The sequence below is a fragment of the Bombus affinis genome, chromosome 15, assembly GCF_024516045.1.
Source record: "Bombus affinis isolate iyBomAffi1 chromosome 15, iyBomAffi1.2, whole genome shotgun sequence".
NCBI lineage: Eukaryota > Metazoa > Arthropoda > Insecta > Hymenoptera > Apidae > Bombus > Bombus affinis.
This window is the reverse complement of record NC_066358.1, coordinates 5,421,181-5,445,899: the sequence shown is the minus strand read 5'-3', so window position 1 is coordinate 5,445,899 and position 24,719 is coordinate 5,421,181. Positions and strand designations below refer to the sequence as shown.

Below are 24,719 nucleotides of genomic sequence, written 5' to 3'. Positions count from 1 at the left end.
ATTTATCACATATAATGGACGCTGCATTTCCTGTACTTTATTATTATTTATATATTTTTATATATTGTCTGAATTTTATACAGTTTTGAACTTTCTTCCCTATAAATGCATAAAAGTCTACAATTTAGGTGGCCCTTAAGGGATTAAAGAATCTACTGCCAGCTAAAAGAGAACAAAGACATAGTGCCCCAGCCTGAACTAGAGTATCATCCCCAAATTCTAATTTTCTCCAGTATACACGTAAACGGTATCTATTATTCGAATCGGAAAAAGAACGCTGATACGCGTAAATAACACCAGCATTATTATAGTTGGAAAAAGAAGTTTATGAAACCTGAACCAGATTACATACGCAAATTACTATATCGACTTGAAATAAGCAACGAGCGAGCGAGGAAAAGAATAAAACGAGAGTTTCTCCGTGTAAAAAACGCGAAGGAAGAGGGTTCGCGATCGTAGAGAATGTGCGGTCCCGAGGGACAATCGGGAGGGACGTCTGCGTAATCCCGTGAAAGGTTGGTAGCTTGAGAAAAGGGAGTAGAGAGGGTGAAAGGGGGGGAGGGTAAGCAACAAGGGAGAGCTGGCAGGCAGACCGGCTGTCAATCAACCGCGGGCTAGACTACCAATTTCTTCGCTCATAATTTCTGATAATTTCTCGGAGGGCCGAGCGAACTGTGGCGGCTGCTGACTGCCGCCCCTCCGTGCCGCGCCGCGCCTCCGATTCCATCGCCACGAAAATCATCATAAGAAGGTAATTTTACCGATCACGTGTACAAGCGGCTTGTATTTATCCTTGTTTCATTATAATAACAATGTAACGCGCGCTCTCCACGGGCCCTCTCCCGAAGCCGGAGGATAATCATCGGTTCGAAGCACACCGTCCCGGGGCTTCGATGATATTTCTGCGGCCGGGTAGTTGCTCCCCGAGCAATTAGATAAATGTCTAGCGCGTACCGCCACGTGGTACCGAAGAAGACGCGGATCTTCTTCTCGGTGACCGGTTCTTTGATGTTCAGAACGATCTATCCTGGTATTCTATGAAACGTTTCAAAGTAGAATTTTCAAGAGATCGCCTGTTTTGACTGACGTGGAAATATGTGTACGTATATAGATGACCCTTGAAGAGCATAATGTTCGAACTGCAAGGGATCCAACAAGTAACAAACTTTCTAGGGAATTTACTTTGCCATAAGCTAACTCTAAAGTTTCTTATCTTACATGTTGTTCGGCCATTCGATGTTCTTTGATGTTGAGAAGCATCTTCTCTGTACCTAATGGTATTCTATGAAACGTTTAGGAGTAGCATTTTTACGCGAACTCCAATATTTTAACCGGCATGGAAATACACCTCGTGAAACACGAGGCTTGGATTGGAAGCGAAGTAGCAAACAACAAACTTCCTAGGAAATTTATTTCACCATTATTTTACATGCTGCAACCATTGAAACTCTTAAAGTTGCTTGTATCAACTCGCATGCTGATTGCCTTGTTGCCTGTTCTGAATATTCTTCTACGAAGAGATCTATACATTGGTTACTGGATTAATCGTAGCACCGTGATTCCATGAATCTAAAATTGTTTCGTTTAGTCGTTTTGAGGTTCAACGTACCCCGAACCGCGTATTACTTGTCCCAATGATCGCATGTCCTCAACAAGACCTGCCGCTAGCGAGCATTGCCGCTAATTTGAGGGGGTCCGGTTGGTGGCATGGTTCAATGTTTCGTTTGACATGCCGCTTGCCTTTGACTTATGGCGCGGCTCTAGCGACCGACATCAAAACAATATCTCCTCCGTTCGCGACCACCCCATTCTTTTCTTCGTTTGATAAAAATAACCACGCTGCCGCTAATAACCGATCCTATCGTGCTAATTATTTTAATTAAAATGGAAAAGTGCGATTGTTGAATTTGAAGAATGACGGCAATTATTATGGTCGAGGGGAAGCAACATTAATGACACTCGTTTCCCATTGGTAGACACTGTCTTTTAGATTCGACGATCGTATAGCGCTTCTCTCTATGTCCCTTTGTTTTTGAAATATTTTCTAATTGCAATTTTGATTTATTTGTAAGGAAAAAAACAAGAAAAGCTGTACAAGTTCAATGTCTGACGATTACCTCGAACACGAGATACTTCGTTTATCATGCATAAGGTCGGGTTTAAGACTTGTATCGGTGGAAACTGGTAATTTGAAAGCACGCAAAACTTCAGCGCGCAACCTCCACGAGAGGAATTACGTACAAAGTATCATCTTGAAGGATAAATGGAAACGTATGAGTAATCGTTCGATTTTCGTGGAACTCGATGCCTCGAGGAGTATGTACTTCCGCGAGAAAATTAGCATTGGAACATGTAAGTACTCAGAACTCCATTTTGTCGCCAATCAACAAACAAACAACTTTCCCACAGAATCAAAGGACCAGAGAGCGTCCTTTCTTCTTATTCATTTTTACTTTCGAGTGGAAGAATGTAGCTAAGCCCAAAATTTAGTTACGTTTATCTTTGCTCCAACGCGAAAATAATTCAAGTTCCAAATTTGATACATATTTACGCATCTCTGCTTCGATTGACCAAAGCATACAATTCAGCGAGTATTTACGTTTCAAACATCTTTATTTCAACATACCGGCGACTCAGGTAAAAAATTTAGACGGCTGCTGAAAGAAAAGGTTGAAGAAAGTCCCTCGAAATTAAAAAAAATTCTACAGCCCAAATAAAAAGTATACGAATCGTACGAACTGTAAGCATGGAATTCGATTAGCACATTGGCGAGTGGAGAGGACGATGTTAATCGTGCAACGCGGGGCGCGGCCACGTGATACGCCCCGCTATTTCTCAGTTGTATTGAACCCGGTTTTACACAACATTACGGTGGTTGACTACCCCTGACCGTCCGTTGCACAAGTAATTATTCATAGCACGCAATTACGCGAGCGGTGCGCGCGGCGTGTCGCTGGTATCGCGGCATCAATTGCGCCGCCGCTCGTGGGCCCTGATTGCGGGTTTACGTCTCAAAACAATGATTTATCTAATTAAGCCTCGGTTTTGCATTGTTAGCCAGGCTTTTGTTGCACGGCGGCCTATTATCCCCGGTCGTCCATTATCCAAGGCACGGAATAGCGACAGATCGGCGTGTTTCGTGCAGCGCCGTATTTCAAACGAAACGCCTTGAAACACATCGTACAAGACATAGAACTTGGAAAATCAACGAGATTCCGTGGAATCGAACTTAGTTCGTGGAAACGTGACTCGCTCGGTTTTCCGACAAATGTCGTTTACGACGGAAGTTGATGGCTCCTGTTGATATCCGGTATTGGGAATGATCATTCCACTTCCGCTGTTCGGTCCTACCGGTTGGTAATCCTGCAATTACCGAGAGGGAGATTGGTAACTCGTGGCGACGGCAGATGGCGCGAGAATTCCGTTCATAGTGATGCTCCTCTGCGAAACGATTTGGATTTTTTATTCAATTTTTTGAGGGATTTCTTTTTCTTCGATAATGTTAAATATTCTTTTAATTAAAAATACTACAAGCGACGTGTACGAGGTGAATGGGTGGAAAGTGATTATTAATGAAAATAGTAATTAGATAAATATACGAAGGAGGTGAAATATGATTTGCGATGTTTCGATCTCGATAAGAAATAAATAATTTACGTCGTGAGAAAATAAATTGTACGTCATTACATTGCGAAACTAACTTTGTTACACGTTAATTATAAGTAGGTATATGATTTTGAAATTCATTACCTCTGGAAATTGTGTACGAGGTATTCTGTAGATATATTTATTGAATTTCCGCAATTTATCGTGTTACGATTTATCTACCGTATGAAATTGTACACAGTATAAACACAATTCTCCAATATTGTCTCCGATCAGCGTTTGTCACGATGTATAGATGCAGGTGTTACTATAACGTTTTAGCAAAGAGATTATGAAACCATGAAAAATAAGGAATTAACAGGCGTATTGCTGCACGTAACAAAAGAGGAAAGTAAGAGTTATGAGAATTCGATTTCATCCAAGAAGTAAACAAGATTCGCGGCTGAATTCGCGTGACCCAGACCGATGAAACGAAACGAATGGCCCATAGCGCGGGTGTATTATGGATGTGCACAGATGATGTGGACAGATGAAGAAAGATGGTAGAAGAAAACAGCAAGCAGCAATCCGGTTCGACGCAGAGGATAGAAATTTGGAGAAATAATTATAAATCTTCAAAACGTAAAATTTCTTCGATAAAGTATTATCTCAATATCGAAATGCTTTAAAGACCATCAAAATCCCCCCAAATTTGCAATCTTTTTAAAATAATTGAAAATTCGTACCTAGTCTTCAAAAATTCCTTGAAATATCCTAAAGTTCGTGAAATGTTCGAACATCCCTTAAATAACCCAAAATTCGTAATCTTTGAACATTCCTGATTATATCCCAATGTTCGCAATCTTCGAAATCTTCTTAAATACCTATCATCCGAAAAATCTTGAATAAGATGAAAGTCCAAGAACTTACAAAATGTTGAACGTCAGGGACCTAAACAATTTTCTAATTTTTCAATTATCTGGTATGTTTCGAAGTAGGTATAGGTAGGAATCGGCGCGCAATTATATCCGTGAAGGAACATGAAAGGGAAAAGAATCGAATGGGCATCGGTGAATGGAAGGGAATGAAAGGGAATGAAAGATAGTCAGCTGAGGGAGCCGGCGCTTTTGTTGCGTGTAAAGGAGTTCCTCGAACGGTAGCGTCCATGCCTGAAATGCATGCGTGAAATGAGTTCTTAATGCGAATGGGATTTTTCGCAAGAAGGTGTGTAATGTGTTATTAAAATAAGACCGCCGCTACTATAGCCACCGTCTGCCAGTAAATAAATAAAATGGCCGTCATTTCGCTTGTAATTATACTAGCAAAGGGTGGAATGCGTATCCTTTCATCCTTTTTCTCTCGCAATAAGGATAACGTATTTTGCTTAAAGAGAATTCCTTTATACGATATAACGATAACAGTCGTCCGAGCATTCTCGTTTTTTAATGTTCGATTGAATATATATTGTTAAGTACTGAAATAAATCGACTGAACGCGTTTGAGCTAGATGTTGGTAGGGAATAATCCATAAAAGTGCAAAAAGTACGTAAGGCAATTGCGAGAAAAAAAAAAAAACAGTTGTAGAAAAGCCTTGGTAACTTATAATTAGTTCTACATGTTTTTCAGATAATTGTAGCCATGCATTATAGAATGAACAGTGCTGGAGAAAAAAAACCATCCGATACAGACATTGAAAAGTTTAAATTGAGGCGAACATGTTTTACGTAATGCCGCTGACGACGATGTTGATCACTTATCTCTATAATCCTTCTCTTTTCTCGGTATCCTTTTGTCTGTAACAAGACCTTTGAAGTCCCTATGCGAGACTTTTGTCAGGTCTTCTAAATTTAAAAACATACTCTGTTACACGCCATATTATATGATATAAAATTATTATATATAAAATATAATATAAGTAATTATTTATCCTGTTTCTTCTAAAGTTTCTCGATATCAGCCTCAGTTCAGTTTCACTTTTTGTTAGGTAATTTCTTAATTTCGTTACATAAGCACACACGATTAATGTTCGATTTTCCAGAAACAAACGATTTATTTTCATAAGTTCATTTATTCCAAGAAGATCACTATCATTCATCATCATTGCTGTTCCGTATTTTCAATGAATATACAATTATCATATACAATTATGTTACTAGATGTGTAAACGTGTTTATGCAACACGTTTTATACCGATACTGATACCGATAAAAAATCTATCATCTTCCAAATGTATGTATTTCACCTTTATACATACCAGAGTTTTGATTATTTCTATACTTTTGCGTTCGTTCTTATCCTTTCCCATTTTTGCACTCGTTCTTACCCTTTACCATTTTTTGCATATAAAAATTGGCATAAATGCGTAAGCATCCACAGCCTGTACATTATTAAAAGGATGGAGTCGGACACATTAAAACTGGATTTATTCCTAACAAAAAGCGATCGAGACAATCCCGTATGTGTTCCACACATGCAACTTCGATTTCGACACGTGATGGGATAATACAAAGCGCGTTTCAGAATCGTTTTCCCCATGCTGAGCATCGAACATTTTCTCCCAATAACACAGAGGGACCAGCCTGCGACCAGATATCGTGCGATCTAAAACGACGAAGATAAAATAGACCGTCGAATCGCATGTCACCGAGACGTTTCGACCTATTCGCAATCTGTTTTCGGCGAAGCCCACCGTGATATCGGCCGCAATTGCTGAAAAATGTGTGCAACGTGTGCCCAGTGATCGCGACGCGATCGGTTCGAGCTTAATGTCACCCTGATATCGACGACATGCCACGGACCACGGTTACACGACTCGAAATTGCTCGATATCGCTCCTGTCTCACGATCTGATTACACTCACGAAGAGAATCCTCTTCTGATAAGGACTGTGTGTTAGGAACAATCGCACGCGCGCGAAGAATCACTCGGAAAAATGTTTGGCGATAATTGATTATCGTTGAAAGACGATTGGAATATTAAGGAAGAGAATCGGAAAGATTAGGGAAATTTGGAATGATTTGGTCTTTTTGTGGACTTGCACTGCGGAATTGAGGCAAATGAATAATTGTAAACGATTATTATTGGAAGACGACTGGAATATGGAAAAGTTAGAAGAAGCAATTTTTGTTAAAGAAGAATCATAAATTTTTGATGAATGGATCGTTTTGTGAAAAAAAGAAACATAGGCTAACTTTAATTAGTCAGATAATTATTAGGTAAATATTGATAAAAAATTTTGATAGGTATTCTGAGTTGGAAAAATTAATATTTGGTAGATACCTATACTTAATCTGTATTTGGAGTTACGAAACCACGATGGAAAATTAATGGGCATTTGTTATTGTCTGAATATCTGGAGTGTGTGAATGAATATTGACGTAATATTTGTTTTTAGTGACGAAGCTTTTACCGGGAATGTAAATCACAATTCTTATAAACTTGTGAATGGAGTGAAAAATCCGGCACATATCCTACTAGATTTTTGTTCGAGCTAAATATTTCATTTAAATAATAAATAAAGCTACTTTTTATTGTGTTGTATATATGAAAAGCATTGGAACAACTTATGCAATTAATCTGACAGGAATATTGCATAATTTAATCGTTTACGTGAAAAATGGAATTGCATTTTGCATTCCGTCGGATCATTTCATACCATAACCGTATATATAATAACGTCATTAGGCTCAAACAATCGGATTACGATAATTCTATGTATTTATCCTTTTAATTCAGAAATAGAATTTGGAAATCTAAGATGAGATTGCAACATCCGAGAGAAATTGTACCAAACTTGTATAAGCGTAAAATAAATTCATAAACATTATCAAACAGCTACATTTAATAAAAATCTTACTTTTGCGCTTCATTCTTAACTTTGATCCTTAACTTGATGGAGAATGCGTGGATACCGAAACAGAAAATTCGAAAATCTTCAATCGATATGTGTCTATAGCTGCAAACTATTCAAAATCCAAACTGATCAATTCCATTAAGATTAACCATTCGATCCTCGAATACATTCAATCATACGTACACAATAATCATGAAAAATATAAAAGATAGAGTCGAATCAAAATTTGCCTTCGAAATGTGCAGTCAAATCCACTCGCAAGCTTCAAACTTCTTAATCCCGATCGAACCTTAACCGAAATAAATTTCTTAAGGAATAGCCACAACTCACGATCAAGTGACCAAACCACTGTGGCGCGATCGCGAGCGCGGATAACCGGGCGAAGCGTCGAACATAACGAGCAGTGCTCTTTGGAATATTACAAACGACATCGACTAGATCCAACGAAATTCCCAGCTTCGCGTCCTTGAGCGCGACAGAGAGCACCTGCTGTGCGTAGGAGTGGCCTGTACGCTAGACAAAGAGCGGCGATCACCGATGGAATAGGTGTAATCGTTTAACGCGCACGATGGTATCTCCGCGACCAACGCGGGTTGGGCTGTGTAGCGCCATGCTGGTTGCACGATTGGTCGGCCAGGTCGGTTGGTAGGAGTGGCTATGGCCGATGGAAGGGATGCTGAAAGTGACGGGGCGAATTCAGGGGGTAGAAGGTGGCGGCCGATCCGAGACGATCGCGTCGAGGTTACTCCTCTGGCCGAGGAGGTGAGTTCTACCACCACCAGCCGGCAACCACCACCCGATTCCCCGTTCCGATCTATGCCACGGTCTCTCCTGACTTATGCTACGCCCGGCAGGGCCGCCAGTACACGATACGCTTCTACCAGGCGAACACCGGGTTCTCCGTGGCCGCTCAGCTTCTACCTCTGTCCTCTGCCTCTCGGTTTTCAGCACGGAAATCGTGTGGTTCGCGGGCGGTGGCCGCGAATCCGCGTTTTTCACGCGCGTCGCGTCACCGCGGAGGAAAAAGTGTGCCCGATAAGAAGGGGGAGGGAAACGAGCTGCAACTAGAGGTGGGGGGTGACGTCGTGAGGACGAAGGGAGGGAGTGAAGTGTTCGCGGGTGAGAGAGGGATGCGCGGTTCAGTTTCCGCGTGCACGTGACGCGATTCGATCGAGAAAGTGTGCTTCGAATAATATATCGTGTCGACGATCGTACTGACAACCCTGCGAGTGCAGTGTGTATGCATGGTACAGTTTTGAGGTTAGGACTGAGTTATTGTCACGTGATCGAATGTGAACCCTCTGTATTTATACAAACGTATAGTTGGAGTATACACTGCATTCAATTAAAGAGCAAGGATATTTATCAAGTGAGTGTTGATTGTGATAGAATCTTTTGGATGAACGCGACGATGAATACGTCGCAACGGCGCTGCACACAAGGGGACACGACGTTGCACGAGCTGCAAAATTCGAGAGTAACCGGAGCGGGATCGTGATCAATTGGTGTAGTGACATTCGTCGATGTTCGACCGTTTCCGCGTGATGCGCGCGCCAAACGACGGTGATCGACTGTTCCATGTCTCGATTGTTCTCGCTCCGACGAACCATTGACAGTGAACTCGTAAACGGTCACGAGAGTGTTTGAGAGATCTTCCCGCGCGCTGGAAGATGATTTTTCGTTGCCGTGATCCGACGGGATCCGTCACTGTGTCAATAGTGGTAACTCGGTAGCCGATACGTAATTGGTTCGAGTTACGTTTTTATCGACGCGGAACTGCGTAACAAGTGATCGACGGGGACAGTTTAGCGCGCGTGTCGTAAATATTGAATTATCATCGAATTACCATCGAATTCTAACAGCAGTGTTGTAGAATGTCATTGTAACCTATTTTCGCATTGAAAAGGTTACGTAAAAGGAAGACACGGAAACCGAATTATTATCGAATTTTAATTATCGCATAGTATTGTCGAAACGCGTATTAACAAGTAAGATACGAGAATCGAATTCTAACTCTCGCACGGTGTTTTCGCAAGTAATCGATCGTAAATGTATGCGTATTCATGACGAAGATGCAAAAATCATCCTACTATTGGATTCTAACTCTCACACAGTGTCGTTAATTGTTAATTGAAACTAATTATTGTCAGATCTACGTGCGTGTACAAACAAAACACGAAAGTCGAATTGTAACTCTCGCACGGTGTTATCGAAAGTGATCGATTCTAACCTAAAGTTACGCGTATTCAAACGAAACGTTATACAGAGTCGCAACGACTCTCGATAGTCACGAGTCTCATTTAGGCGCGAAAAGAGGTAAAGAGAAGTGTGCCCATTATCAGTGGTACGTTGTTTGAAGTTGAAGAACAGCTGTCGCAGCTGCATCGTCCCGACGCCGAGCACCGGGATCGAGAGTGGAAAGCTCGACGCCGGCAGCTGGCCGACAAGCCAGTGACAGACAACGATGACGTAGCGTCGGCAAAGTCAAAGAAGAGCGTCACGGTCTGCACGGTGTACGCGCTGGACAGGACCGCCTCGGCGGGGCTGGGGGTGGTTGGGGGTGTTGTCGGTGTCGCTGGCGGTGGTGGAGGAGGCGGAGGAGGAGGAGGAGGAGGAGGAGGAAGTGGCGGTGGTAGCGGGACGAGCATCGGGGGTGGAGTGCAGGGGGTGGTCGCCGGGATTTGTGGACCAGCGAGCGCGTCCCTCGCGGCGACAGATTACGTGACGGCGGCATGCTATCCCCCGGGACCTCAGCTCACCCTGACCGCCTCTCACCCTCAGCCCCACGTCGTTGATCCCGCGATGACGCCCACCTCGGCGCCGGTACCGACTCCGACGACGGCGTCGGGACCCAACAACCCGGTCGCCATGAGCCAACTGGGAACCGTCTATGCCACCAAAAGACGACGTCGAAATGGAAAAAAGTTGGTAACACTGTATCTCATTATAGTGGATAAATGACCGTCAATGTATATATGCATATACAATGTATGAATGTATAGTGACTCATGTATCGAAAGTATTGGACATATATTATAGAAAACTCTATTGATGCTGCAACGGAGCACAGCTATTGTGATTATAATGGAGAAATACTGGCGCCACCTCTAAATAGATATTTTATTGTACGTCAGATACTTGAAAGCTAATTTGAGATTAAATTATCTCCTACAAAGTATGTTAAGTTAAGGTTAGGGATAATGTACAGTAGAGTCAGTCAGCCTGAAGCTGCTCGTATTTCCTTATTATACGAGTTTTTATCATTCGTCAACTAGCGCTAAATGAATTTACAAGAGTGTGAATCCAAAATTATAGGAACGTAAATCATGTATATGAATGAAAGTAAATTGATAAATTCGTAAGATATCAAGTAATCCCGCAAGTAATCCAAGATAATCAAGTATTATCTGAGACGAAGATGTACGTAGAAATTGCAATATATTTATAGCAATGCACCTCTATTGCATAGTCATTTTAAATATACGATACGTGTTAAAAGTAATCCATTTGAATATCGAGGGTCATTAACATAGCGAGTATAATTGGCTGTTTAAATACTTTTGCGATCTTAGCGAAATATATACTTGCATCGAATATCTTGTAGCTTCTATGTATATTTTCCGATTTGTTTCAAATTTGTTTCAAATCTTACCAATATGATTACAATAGTTGCGCCCCATTTTGCATAAAACAGGTAATATATTGATGAAAAGATTTTATAAATGTTCAGATACTTTCGTGAGCAACTGGCAACTGTATATGCGGTAGGTACCTTATGATTAAAAGTAATAATATCTCAATTGGAATTTATCGAACCTTTTACGAAACTATTCCATCGAGATGATTTTCTATGAGATTAGAGTGCATGGTCGATGCTTTCATATGTAGCAATTTAAAGGGTAATTGACATTTTACTATGTCGATGGAGAACACTCTATCCACTCGTGTGCACGAAATGTCGCCGCATTTTATGCATTATGATAATGACGTTGCCTGTATAGTATACTAAATGAAACGAGAAAATCGTAGAACGAAAGTCGCGTATATACGGGTTTGATAAATTTCATTTTTTGTAAAGCGACGGCCGTAAAACCACGAAAATCACACCGAAGCGAACGTCGTTACGTTAATTGCAGCCGTTTCAGTAATTCAATTTATATCAAATTTATCTTCTCGTTTCTCTCCACACGTCGGCGTCAATTACCAACGTCTTACGTAATATATGACTAAAAAGGAAAAATAGCAATTGTCTGCACCACGAAATGCTGAATGCCGACGACATATTTCATACTTGTTTTCTTGTTACTTGGCTTCTAATTTGATTGTGTTCCCGTTGCTTGGATTATTCAAACGATCGTCCCCGTGCGTTTGTCGTGACTTACTCGTATATATGCAACCGGAATAAATCTGGAAAATAAGCTGAGTAGATATCAAGGTGGTGACTTCCCCTTGTTATACGCGTATAGATCTGTTGGAAGGTTTGGAAAACCAACGAAGGAAAGCGGGAAACGTAAGGGTGCTAATTTGTTAGCCATTCAAGAGAACGATAGGCCACGAAGTATCGTGACGCGGCGCATATACAATTCATGTGTCTAAAGCCGGTGCTAATGGGATCGAAGGAGGGTGTTTGCACGTGAAGCGCGTCCAATGGTGGACTTAACGTTCGCCAGTCGTTTCAAAGACATACATTTCATCCGATTTCAAGCCTCGAATAGTCTATAGGCAATGTTTTTCACATGAACACGATCGATTATGCGCTAACTCGACGGTTAGGTGTATGTATAGATCGTAAATTACAGAGCTGAACCGAGATTCGTCATTATTGCACCACGGCGGAACGCTAATAGGAGAATCTTTCATGTCGAATGCCTGTCCACTTTGTAATCGCTGCGATGTGATTGTCGTTGCCTTTGTAACTCTGTTTCTGGAACATTGTCTCGCGATATACTGAAATTTAGTGATCCCTTTTTAGACTCTGGATAATTACCCGTATGATTTCTTTCGCAATTTAGTGATATTCATTAAGGAAACGTGGAATCAAAGTTTCGAATTTAAGAGAAATAAAGTATTGAGAGTTTCGACGTGATTTACATCTTTAACCACGGACATAGGAGCGTTGGATAGTTGAATAAATTAAAACAATATATCTTGGTGATTGCATCCGAAAGTTTGTACTTTTTTGTGTCTTTCCACGAACGAGCACAACGCGACGTGTTTGTATCGCGGGAATGGTGTTGGACATTTATACTCAGGAAAGTCGCCGTGTAAGATATAAATTTTGGACGAGTTTAATCATCGCTTCGCAACTATGTATCGATACTAAACATTCTCGGAGGCACGCACAATTGACATTAGTAGTTTGTTATTCCGATTCGTATCTTTACGAAACAGAGATTTGTTTCGTCTTTTCCCTTTCGTGTCAAATATTTTATCTCTATTTTACCTATTCTATCTGTAATATTTTATGGATAAAGTATTGGGAAAGAAAGTATTCCAAAACATGTGACGCGAACGCAACGAATATGGAGATAAAGCGAGGAGAACAGGGAATTTCAATTGAAAAACAAAGATACCACGAAGACACCGATAAAACTTCAGTTTTCCTTGGATATTTCGTAATGGCTGATAGGATATTTTAAATAAGAAGGGCAACACGATCCGGCGACTTTTAATTCTCGCGGCGCGCGGCTACACGGAAATGTAGACGAGTGCACGCGTCTTGAACGCGACACTCGCGCTCGCACAGCTATCAGACACGCATAAATATAGTCGCAGGTACGCGCGACACACGATACATATACGTGTGTAATGTTCGATACATCAAGAGAAAGATAGACCGGGGATAACCGGTGCTAAGCTGACAGAGACGGAGTGCGGCACTGATTGCGAATAAGGGGAAGGCCTCTGGCCATGGAATATCCGCCTGAACTTTACTCGAATCGTTTGCATACGTTGCTCGTAATTAGTTGAGATATAGCCGAATCGGTCTAGCTTCCTCGCTTTCCTTTTTTCCCCATTCTTTTTCATCGCGTGACGGTCAGCATCGTTGAATTAGCGAATAGAAATTTTTGGTAGTACGTTGATTTCCATCTTCCTTGGTCCGACGTTCGTTGCTCTTGTGGTTAACTGAGAGGGGTGAGTTTTTAGAAGATGAAATCTTAAGATGTTGGATAAAAGAAGCGTAGTTGAAAAAGTTGATAACCGAAAGAGTTTATCTTGCTAACGACGATGAATCGATCGTCTGTGTCGTTTATACCTTTAATTTTTAACAGTGTATGTGTAAGTTGAAATTTTTAACGTTTAAATCTTCAACATAGGTAAGTTTAAGACGTAAAAATATTCGAAGGTGCGGTTTTGTGATATTTCCATTAAAAAATAAAAAAGTTGTTGAAGGAAATATAGAAAGTAAAGCTGGCTATATGGTATCTGACTGCTTATACCGGGCTTGATAATGTAATCTGAGACAGGCTCAGACAAATTGTCAAATATGACACTATCAATTTTAAACGTGAAAGGATTAATTTTCACGCAAATGTTGGTAGGTGAACTTTTTGAGCGTCAAAAACGATATCGCGCAGGAGGAAATTTATTGGGCCGAGTTTTACAATTATAATCACGATTATTTATCGATAACCGGCCATACATATTCATGACAGTATAACATACATAAAAAAGACGCGTGACATAATCGACCGATAGGGTAATTTAAACCAACAGCGCCGTTTTATTGTAATGACTCACGTTACCCGAATGTATTTTACATTTGTCGATATTTGTATTTCACCGTATTACGTATATTTTCTTTTTTTTTTTTCTCCCTCGGCTGATATGTCGGGGGTGAAATATACTTCTCCTTCCTGCGAAAGAACTCGCGGAATGACATTATTTCCTGGATTGCTAATTTGAATAAAACTCCGATTATCAAGGGGATAAAAACGTTCGACATGCTACTCAGAAGTTGAAGCTTTCGCGTATGAACCAAACCCTATATCTTACTCGTTGTTTCGTAAAATGCCATTTAACCCTGGTGTGCTTCTCGATCTTTTTATGTTTATTTAGAGATGAAAATTCGAAAAAAATACGAACATTAAGTAGGACAATAATCGAAGAAAAATGTAGAAAAGTTGTCGTTCACTGATAAAACAGTGCTAGACTAGAAAGCATGAAATATTAATTAGGATTTTCAATATCGTTTGACACCACACAGCTGATTACGAACTCGTACTCTAGAAGCGTGCAAAAATTACTAAACATAGAAAGAATGTACATGTAATACGAAAAAAGACGAAAAGTTTCTTGACGCAATCCTATGACACAGTATCTTTAAATTTTCTTACTTTAATTCACCAAACAACCCAATATCCTTTCATCGAATCGAAGAAATTTTCTAACAGAAAAGTAGATAGAAAAATACGATTTGCTGGAAAACAACCGAAAGAACGGGGTTAACTACACGATCTTTCGTCTGCTTCGAGTTACGATCTCGTAAGAGAGAAGTAAAGAGTTTCATTTGGTGGGGTTGATTTCTCCTCGATCGTCTTCGATCCGTAGAACATCCGACGATCGACGATCGTTCTCGATTCGAGTTTCTTGACTCTGAGAGGAACTCGCCGTGCGATCAAAGGGATCACGGGCGAACAGCGTAATGGAGTTTTAAACGGTGTTTCGAGACGTACAGTCGACGATCCTCTTTCTCGTCGCTGCCCACTAGCTTCCCTTTGATACGATAAAGAACAGAGGAACAGAATGAGACCGACTATCCGGCAGAGAGTGGCCCCAGGGCGTTCTGTCTGGTTCGCTCTCTGTTTCTTCCTCGGCTTCTTCAACTCCTACGGATCCAAGGAGTCCTTCCCTCGGGCTCTGATGGACCTAGGCAAACGTAAGTTTTAAGGACGCGCCACTTCTACGCATTTCCTCGGGCTACACGAGGGATTTTGACTCCTATGGCTTGATTTGAGACTTGGATGAATCTTAGAGATTTAGAATAGGTAGAACAGATAGAGTTTTTGAACGATCGTCTTCTTGTTTTTGAATGATGTGCGAATTTGTTTAATCGTTTGGGTTGGTTTGGGAGAATTTGGGTTTTAGAAATAAATAGGATTTTGTGCCATTTTTTTCAGATGTTGTACATTTCAGTTGGACCGTTTGAATTGGAACATCTCGAGCTGGAAGCGTTTAATTCGACAGCATTTCGTTTGATGGCGTTGAATTATTGGTGTTTTAATTGGAATTGGAAACCTTCAGTACGAAAGCTTTTATCAATTTTACTTTGTGACAGCTTCCGAGTGAAAGCCGTCGTATCGTATTATATAAAGTGAATTGTTTTACGATTGATATAACGTCACCTGTTATTGAGAAATACTAGCGGCAAATATGAAAGGATTAATCCGAACAGACAGATCTTAATGTCTGATATGTAGAATCATCTGAGACGTGAACTAAAAGCCACAAAATTGTAGAGAAGACCGAAGACTATTATGGATATTTGGAAAAATTCGTATTTCTACGAGAAGAGCTGAAAAAGTCGAATCTAAACGTAGATTTGTTGGGATGATGTCTCGCAATTAGATACGGTGTCTTGGACACCGTGTAGATCCCGTAGTTTACACCTGGTAATTAACATCCTGTACGCGTTACACTCGCGACAGTGTTGAACGAGACAACATCAGGCAACATAATTGCGAGAATCGCGGAAAAGCGACCTCCCGTTTAAACGTTCGATCGCTAACGATCGACGGGAAGGGATGGTGAGCGGAGTTTCCCCAAAATTCCCGAGGGTTCGGGGAAGAAGGTGGCCCGCGATACACGATGCTCACCGTGGCCTAATGACAGCAGCTTCTATAATTTGGAGTTTTTGAGCGAACGGCCAAATTACCGGCGAACGAAGGGATTACTGTTATTACATGCGGCCGCGGACTCAGTCGAAACCTGATTATACTTTAGTCAGTCAGTCTCTCTCCGGTCTTCACTCGTTCGACTGTCAGCTTCGTTCTTGTTCGGCTGAGAAGGGGCCCGATCTCTTTTCAAACGATCCATCAACTACGCACACCATCGAAATTCGCCGACTACTCGGATTCCTTTTCCCTACGCGAGTCCACTTCGCGCTTTTTTAGACCCTTAGATCCTCCCTTCTCTTCCAAACTTTACACTCTTTCAAGTTGTTTTTCAGATTTTTAAGCTTTTCGTAGAATCCTTTCAAAGATCCCTCTCTCCGGTCTTGCAACGAGTTGGAAATTGCAGTTAAGTAGGAAATGGATATCGCGAGATTTAGACCGTTCGAATGTTCGCGATACATTCTACCTTTTAATTACTCGGAGCCAGTCGGTCTATCGAATTCGTCGATTCTCTGATTCCTTTTCTTACGCGAGTTCATTCGCGCTGTTTTAGATTCTCATATCTAGACGGCGGATACTTGTGCTTCTATGGGAACTATGAAAATGTACAAAGTGCGCATAATACGCAGAAATACAACAAATGTTTGTATAAATTTTACTTTTTTAGCTGTCCGCGTAAAAATATGAAATTGCATGAAAATCCGCGCTCTGTCTATACCTTCCCTATTTCTTCCAATCTTTGGAATCTCGCAGGCTTTTCAGACTTTTTCCGAAGGATCTCTTCGAAGGTCTCTTGCAACGAGTACGAAATTGCGTCCAGTGGGAAAAGGGTATCACGTGATTTCGATTTAGATGGATATTTCCGTTCGAATGTTCGCAACATGCTATCTTTTAATTACACCGGGCCAGCCGAAAGGTCTACTAACAGGCGGCGCATTCGGAAATTGCCAGAGCAACTAAAGAACCATTCACCAAGAGGTCGATGATTTCTTGATGGACAACAGCCATCGTGCCGGGTTTCGGCTGATTTGTTCTTAAGTAATTGCCGCGCATCCTTATGGTCTTCTAACGTGCGTTTATAGCCTTGTAATGAACCTGCTTCTGAGGCCTTTACTCCATTCAGCTGGCCAAACGTCTTCTGAACTCAAAGCCTTCGCTCTCTACAGATTTTCAGACGGTTTCTTCTCGCTCTCGTATAAAATATAACAATTATCCTACGTTTAAGAATTATTGAAATTACTTTCTATTACCGTTTTGTTACCGGATTTCTCCCAATTTTTCGCGGAGTTTCGATTAAAAATACTAGTCGATTTCCGCTGTATCGCACAGTGTTAGAAGGCGGTACGTTACAAGCAAAGGTTCGACACGTTACAATGTACGTTGCATTACAGTGAACTGAGTTTACAGTTTTAGGAATGTAATCGTTTGATATTAACATCTCTTCGTTTATCTTTTTAAATTGATCACAGTGACGATTTTAACGAATATAATATATAATCGATGAATACTGTGCATTCTGACTGACAAAATTTGACCGTGTAATTAATCTTCAACTAATACAGCGCGAGTGCTACAATACTTCATCGGTGCACTAGAAAAGAAGTGGCGCAATTAGGAAAAGTCAATTTTCCAGGAAATTGATCTGGAATCGAAATGGAATGAATACTATTAATTGGAATACTTTCGTGAGACGGTGCAGTTTGCTCATATTTGGCCCGAATGGAGTAACATTGGGAAGCATAGTTCACGGAAGAGACGAGAGTGCTCGTAGAGTCAGCGAATGGTTTAGATATCGTATGATCGGGGCAAGATTTAATTCCGTAGCCGAAGGAGGATATCGTTTACCTACTTTCTACGTCGCAGCGAGCACACGCTGTAATTTAATAGACTCCCCTCGCGTTAGTCGGCGCCGTGATGCGTTTCGCTCGTGCGAGAGATATGTATAGCCCGAGCCGCGACAAGACCATTATTGCTGGAACACTCATAACTCCCGTAACCAGCCACACCCAGCAGATTTAACACCTCGTATCCAATTATAACGATGCCCCGTGTCACGCGTATAATTGGTGCCCCATTACATATTGCCGTGTCGCTTCCGACCCTGGTCTTCGTATTCCAACTCCTTCGCGACGTTCACTTTTCGCTGTCTCTCAATTCGACTCTCCTCTCGTTAAGAATGCTGGATATAGAAAATCATCCGATAATAAGAGGAACTATACCGCAGAAAGTGTGCACTCGCGTCTTTGTTAACTTTTATGTGAGGAAAACAGAGGTTGATCGACTACAACTGGAACTTTGTTAATTCGTAACATGGTTGTGCACGATTTGATAGAATCGTAGAGGATTAGAGGATATTTTTGCCATCATTTTCGGAGAAGTGGAACGTAAGTAGAAATTTCTTTCACGTTATAAAATATTATAATGCGGACTTTGGATATTTTTTACGCTCGTCTTTCATCAATAGTCGTTTATATTTGATTACTGTTGAATTTGATGCTAAAATCAAATGAATGAATAATAGTGGTTATAGCATAATCGCCTTTCTGAATTTTCTGACGTACGAAATTAATCAGTGTCTGGAAGATATTAATAATTCATTCGCTATAATCGAATTTTTCTTTGCTCTTGGGGAAAAGGCTAGCGATTGCTTATCATTTCTCTCTTTAATGAGAATAGTAAACGTTTGGCAGCGATGCAATAATGTAATAATCAAGCGAGATAATCCAGTAACAAGCGTATAAAAGGAATACTGAAAAAGATATCGAAATATATGCACGTAATTTTCAAGTTTTATTACAAAGCATAAAAAAGTGTGAAATCATAGGAGGATTCTTTTGTAAGATTTTAAAGAATGATGGCTTTTGATTTAATACACTTCAGAAATTTCATGGAAATTACTTTTGGTTAGGAGATAATTACTCGTTAACTCCGCTCAAACATCATATCAAGCGTACTGTATCTTGCCTGTAATAGTTTCGCCACCAAACAAGAAGGAAACGTATTTCTTGAAAAATCCCTACATCACCTCGATCTAGATCTCATTTTTTACCACTCATTCTGAATTCATTGTCTGTAACCGCATTTTTCGTTGCCCTTGAAACCACGAAGCGAATATTGATCACAATTTTTCATTAGTGGCCGCCGTACCTAATGATATCAGTAAATTGACAAGTTACAAACTGCAAGTCATAGATTTCCTGATTTTCCAATTTTCATTCAAATATTACAATCGGATAACTCATACTTTGGAAAGATTATCGAAAATTGCAAGCAACTTGATGCGAGATTCGTAAACTTCCGTTGTTTCTTCAACTTGTACCAAATTCGTTAACATTACGATATTTATTGATACCGATAATTCGTGACTCGATCGAGTCGTCAAATTTTATCAACGATATTTACCTCAATCTCACCGGAAGATAATAACATAAGAACAAAAGCAAAATAGTAAAATAACGAGAACATAAAACGATTCTCTCGCGTTCTTATAAAGAATTAACTCCGCTTCACCCGCAGCTCATTTCCAACAGGAATAAATGTTTGTGTTCCCATTCGAATCCCTGATTGTCTATTGTAAATAACGTCCGGTCCACGTAGAAACAAAGTTTCCATGAAGGATACCGAAAAGAGGGACGAGGGGAGGAGGGCGAGTCGATTAAACAATCGGCAGGACGCGCAGTGCATCTTCCACCCGCGATCAGGGCTGCTGGGCCCAAAGGGACCCCAGCCAGTGGTGAATGGGCCGCACAGCAAGGAATATCCGTCCTCGCGGTTACGGCACTGTGAATAGAGCCATAACGAAGTGAAACGTGCAGGTGAATTTATGCCGCAGGAACGGACGAGCGCTCCGGCATCGCTCGCCTCGTCTTTCCTCTTTCGTCCGCTCGAAAAGTCTTCTGACCGTGCGGAAAAAAGCGCGCGGAATTAATTGAAGCCCCAACGACCGCTCGGAATTGCTCATTAAGCCTCGTTAACTGCCCTAATTTGGGGATCGTACGGATGACCGGCGGAAAATAATTCGCCCGTAAAAGCAACGAATCTTTGATTCAGGTTCTCGAGTTTCGATTTTTCTCTGAAAAATTGTATCGGATATTTTATAATTTTTCAATGTTTGTCACGGTATCTTCGAAGCGTCTAATTTTTATTTCCAATTTGGAAAGTTTCAGTTTGAAAAAGACGTTTGGTAGAAAGAAATAATATCCTCGACTGTGTAATTTTTAGAAATTTTCTAATGGAATAGTGAAATCAATTATCGTAAAGGAGGAAACAGTATTATTGAGGAGAATGCATCGCGAGAAATGAGTGAAATACGCGAAAGGTTCGTTGACAGGCGGAGAACGAGATGGAATCGGAGATTTCGTGGCGAAACAAGCGGCCCTGGCCACGAACGATGCACCGATCCGGCTTTGGGCCTGAGCTCGGGGCGAGCTGGTCCGGTACGGCGCTGTGTGTTTAACTATTCAATAATTCATCCCTCCATTCATCACCAGCCAAGTGTAAAATTTATCTTATTTTTATGTATTGGCCCCCTCCAGCTCGCCACCATGTATCAACTTCTTATTAGCCACGATTTGTTTGGCGCGCGCGGCACCCCGTCCTCTACCCTCCTCCACTAACCGATTTTTGTCCGTGTCCGGTAATAACGATGGCAATCCCTGCCGTTAAATCGTTTGATCGATCATCGATTCGAATTTTTTTCCATTGTCAGCCGTTCGTTGATCATCCTTAAAATTCGTTCACCATTGGTTCCCAATCGCTATGGATTGGTGAACTAATACAGAGTGATGCAAAAGTAATACCAAATACAAAGATAATAATCCTAAAGTTTATTTTAAAATACTGTAGCGGACCGTTGCATTTTTCATTCAGTTGTACTCAGTTGTTTCTAAGGGATAACGATAAAACAATGAAACAAGTAATTTTGTAATCATTTTAGTTGTTGATAATTTTAATTCGTTTAAAGTGGTTGTTATGTTAGTAGAATTGTGTTTTTGTATTACTCGGACTTGATTTGTTATTTTAATTAATTTCACGGCCGAGATATGTTCTTTACTAGTCGAGTATTGTATGTAACGTAAAATAAAGCTATTAAGAATAATGAAGCATAATTATTAGGCTGTGAATATTCATGCACATGTGGATGTTTCATATTTCGATGAGCGTAACTAAAGAAGTAGAATTTAAACAGAGGTTTGTTCTGTTACTAATTACTTATTATAACAAGTATATCTACCACGCTGTTTCCAGTTTCTTAACAATTATCACGTACATTTTTTTCATACACAATTTTATACAAAATAAAAGTTAAAATCAAATTTTCAACTTCTTCAACTTGTCCAATTTCTTATCGTCTTGTATGGTCAAACGCAGTATATCTACAAAAATATTTCTCTCACGTAAGATTTTAACTTTGAGATTGTGAACGATAAAGTTGTCGAAAAATGAAAGAGTTACGTTAATTCGTTAGGAGAACGCGCGAAATCGCAAATAAGATACATATATTATACAGATGGATTTTGCTTCGAATTTTCAATGAAAAAATGGCCACCTGAATTTCTTAATGGTCACCGGAATACGAAGCAGTCGGCATTTGGGTCGGCGAATATGGCAACGACTGGTTTCGCGTAACTGTTCATCAATCATTGAACTAAATGCGCATAAATTGCGCTAGAATGTTTTCCAAACGACCATCCTCTCGCCGATCTACTAAATCTTGCCAACAAAACCGTGGCAGGAAAACACTTTTTAAACGAATGCACGCCTTCTCTCTACCAAGCTATTAATTGTTTCTTGTACCTATCTACTTTAATGAACTGATATATTTATACCGTCCTCAGCCATGCATGGCAACTCGAACAACTTATGGTAAAAAATATGTTAAAAAAGGGCCAATCTCTGTAATTTCACTTTCTTTACTGTTGATGACTTTTTGTATACCTTTTATTATAGAAGTAATTAAATTTAGAGATAAAAGTATGTATTTCTCTGAGTTTTTGAAAGTGATATTCGAGATGGAAACATTATATTTTATATTAAAATTTATTTTAACTGACGAAGAATGGAATCAAGCAGTGGACAAATTCACGTATAGTTTTAACGAGTTGACAAACTCGATTTTCTTTCTATTTCGAATCCCTCTGACTTCTCTCTATTATCAAAGATTACCACGCTTACTAAATTCATCCATAACGCGTTAGGTTACGAGTAATGTAAGAACAAATAGACTCCGGGCAAAACAATGTCGCCGCTACATGCAATCATCGAATGAAGACGAATTTGAATTTTCCGACTCTTCCCCGATCAGTTATAAATAAACGGACGCGATCACAGTATCTAGAGTATCTCCGAGTATCTTATCGAGTTACGCGAAGAGCATCAACGAGTATTTATTCCGCGATTTATACTTCGTATTAATGACTCACGCTTACGGCTGTATATTAATTTATTGTTTTAAATATATTCGACGGTCACAACAACGAGCAATCTCGTCATTAAGCCTCATGTACCTACGTCCTATTCACATAAAGATCTGATGTGATATATGCGTCCGTGATAGTGTAGTTGCCAGCTGTAGATGTTGCTGCTGGGGTATTGCTAATTATTCTTCTATTTCGATGCGTGGAAGAAAAATCGGATCACGGGCGCCGTTAAATCGAACCCGGGTCCCTAACGTTCGTAACCTAAGGCGCTAACAACTTTCTTTTTATAGCGTTTATTGACCAGTATTTGTGTATTACATATGTGTGTTTTCCATAATAAACAATGAATTCGGTTGTGAGGTGGTTCAGGCAAAAGTACCGATACGTGACGGTACGACATAGTTATGCAATATTTTGCGTGTCGGAATTATCTTTTTAAGGTTTACAATTGTAACTTAAATTTAAGTCGCTGTAGAGCGGTGCTTATATACGATATTGTTCTTTTCTTTCTATCTCTGTCCTGAAAACCTGGTCGCAAAAACAGGACAGTTCGTTAGTCTATTTGGTTTCGGAGGGGCTGTGAGATTTTGGGAAGGCGAGGCGCTAATAACTGCGCTACCGTGTCCGTTGCTAGTTAGTGTCGAGTGGCGGTATTTGTCGTCGAGTGCCGCCACAGATCAACACATATAAGAAATTGTTTCATACGTTCCAACTGATCAAAATCGAATGAAACAAAGTACGTGTTAAGCCCAGCTCGAAGCTAAATTGTCAATAAGAAATATCTCCTTTCTTAAAAAAAAAAAAAAAAAATAGTCCATTTTCCGCTCCACATATCGGTACATGCATATTTTATTATCGGCCAGTACAATGCGAATCAAAGGATGGAATATATTCCTTGATAACCAGTTTGGTCCACGCACCGGTTCAGGTCCTCGATCAATCGACCGTGTTTTCGAAGCAGATCGTGCACGCACGCGCGTATCTGTTTAAGAACGTCCTTCTTCGAAGCGGTCTCTGTGTAATTACGATCATCAAGCCCTCTATCCTCGCGGTGAGAAAAACGGATGCTTGAAAAACCAAATGACAGCCTCTGGTGACGTAATGACAATGAGGTGGCCGCCTTCTGGCACCGGAAGTACCTGCTACTCGAGGACCAGGCACCAGCGGTCGGTGTCATACGCCATATCGTCTTCTTTTTTCTCTTTTTTTTCTTTCTCTTTCTCTTTCTCGGTGCGTAACGAATAAATGGCTAAATTGCCGAGGAACGAGGCTAATTATCGAGCTTCGTGGAAAAAAACAAGGATCGGTCGGTTTGCGTATACGTTCGGTCAATTTTGGAAGTTCGACTAGCATGATTACTGGCTTTCGGGATGAAACGTCCGACGATTTCCTTCGAACTGACAGGAGGAAGCGTTCTAGGGGTGAATGGAAGCGGATGTGCACGTCTTAGGGACACGTTCGGTTCAGGTATCGAGCTCTAGAACTATGGCGGAATAGAATAATTTTATTTATCTGGATTGCTTTTATCGCAGTGGATTTTTAGTTAATTCGTTTGCTTATTGCTACGTAAGTCGTTATTATATGTGAACGAAAGGTACGCATAATAGGTAGAGTGCGGCTATTTATGCAGATGCATATCTTCGTGAATGTAATTTAGAAAAAATGAGACCTGAGTAGAGAATTGTTTTATTCAGTAAAAAAAAAATTATAAGGGATATCACACTTCCGATATTTTACCTATCTTTCTATTTCTCCCACAAATGCATCAAAATTTGCAATGTAGTAATAGGTAATGGCGAAGATTGATGAATTTCTTATTGCATGAACTCCAATTATGTAGTTCATCTCTCGGGGGATTCAAATAATGGAATTCTACTGTATGCTACTTTCATCTAGATATGTATCTATAGATAGTAATAGTATTCTTCGTGTTGTACATCTGTTTTTAATAGGGGGTTTCAGGATTGAAAGTTTAATTAATAAGGAAAAGGGGGAAGGGAAAGGACGCATGTACCGTTTCGAGGAAGC

At 40.5% G+C, this 24,719-nt stretch overlaps 2 protein-coding genes across 4 annotated transcripts in view; both read left to right on the top strand.

Annotated features, from left to right (window-relative positions):
• Positions 1–24,719, top strand: part of LOC126925044 (venom dipeptidyl peptidase 4) — a 512,928-nt gene that overhangs the window by 352,772 nt on the left and 135,437 nt on the right. The gene's annotated exons all lie outside the window — the stretch shown is intronic.
• The window catches only part of LOC126925042 (aryl hydrocarbon receptor protein 1), a 159,929-nt gene continuing 145,288 nt past the window's right edge, over positions 10,079–24,719 (top strand). For 2 of the 3 annotated variants that reach the window (XM_050740189.1, XM_050740188.1), the window contains exon 1: positions 10,080–10,362. In XM_050740189.1, coding sequence (XP_050596146.1) covers positions 10,241–10,362 — 122 coding nt within the window. In that variant the 5' untranslated portion in view covers positions 10,080–10,240. Of the gene's footprint in view, positions 10,363–24,719 lie in introns of all 3 variants that reach the window. The other variant, XM_050740191.1, reaches the window with a different exon arrangement.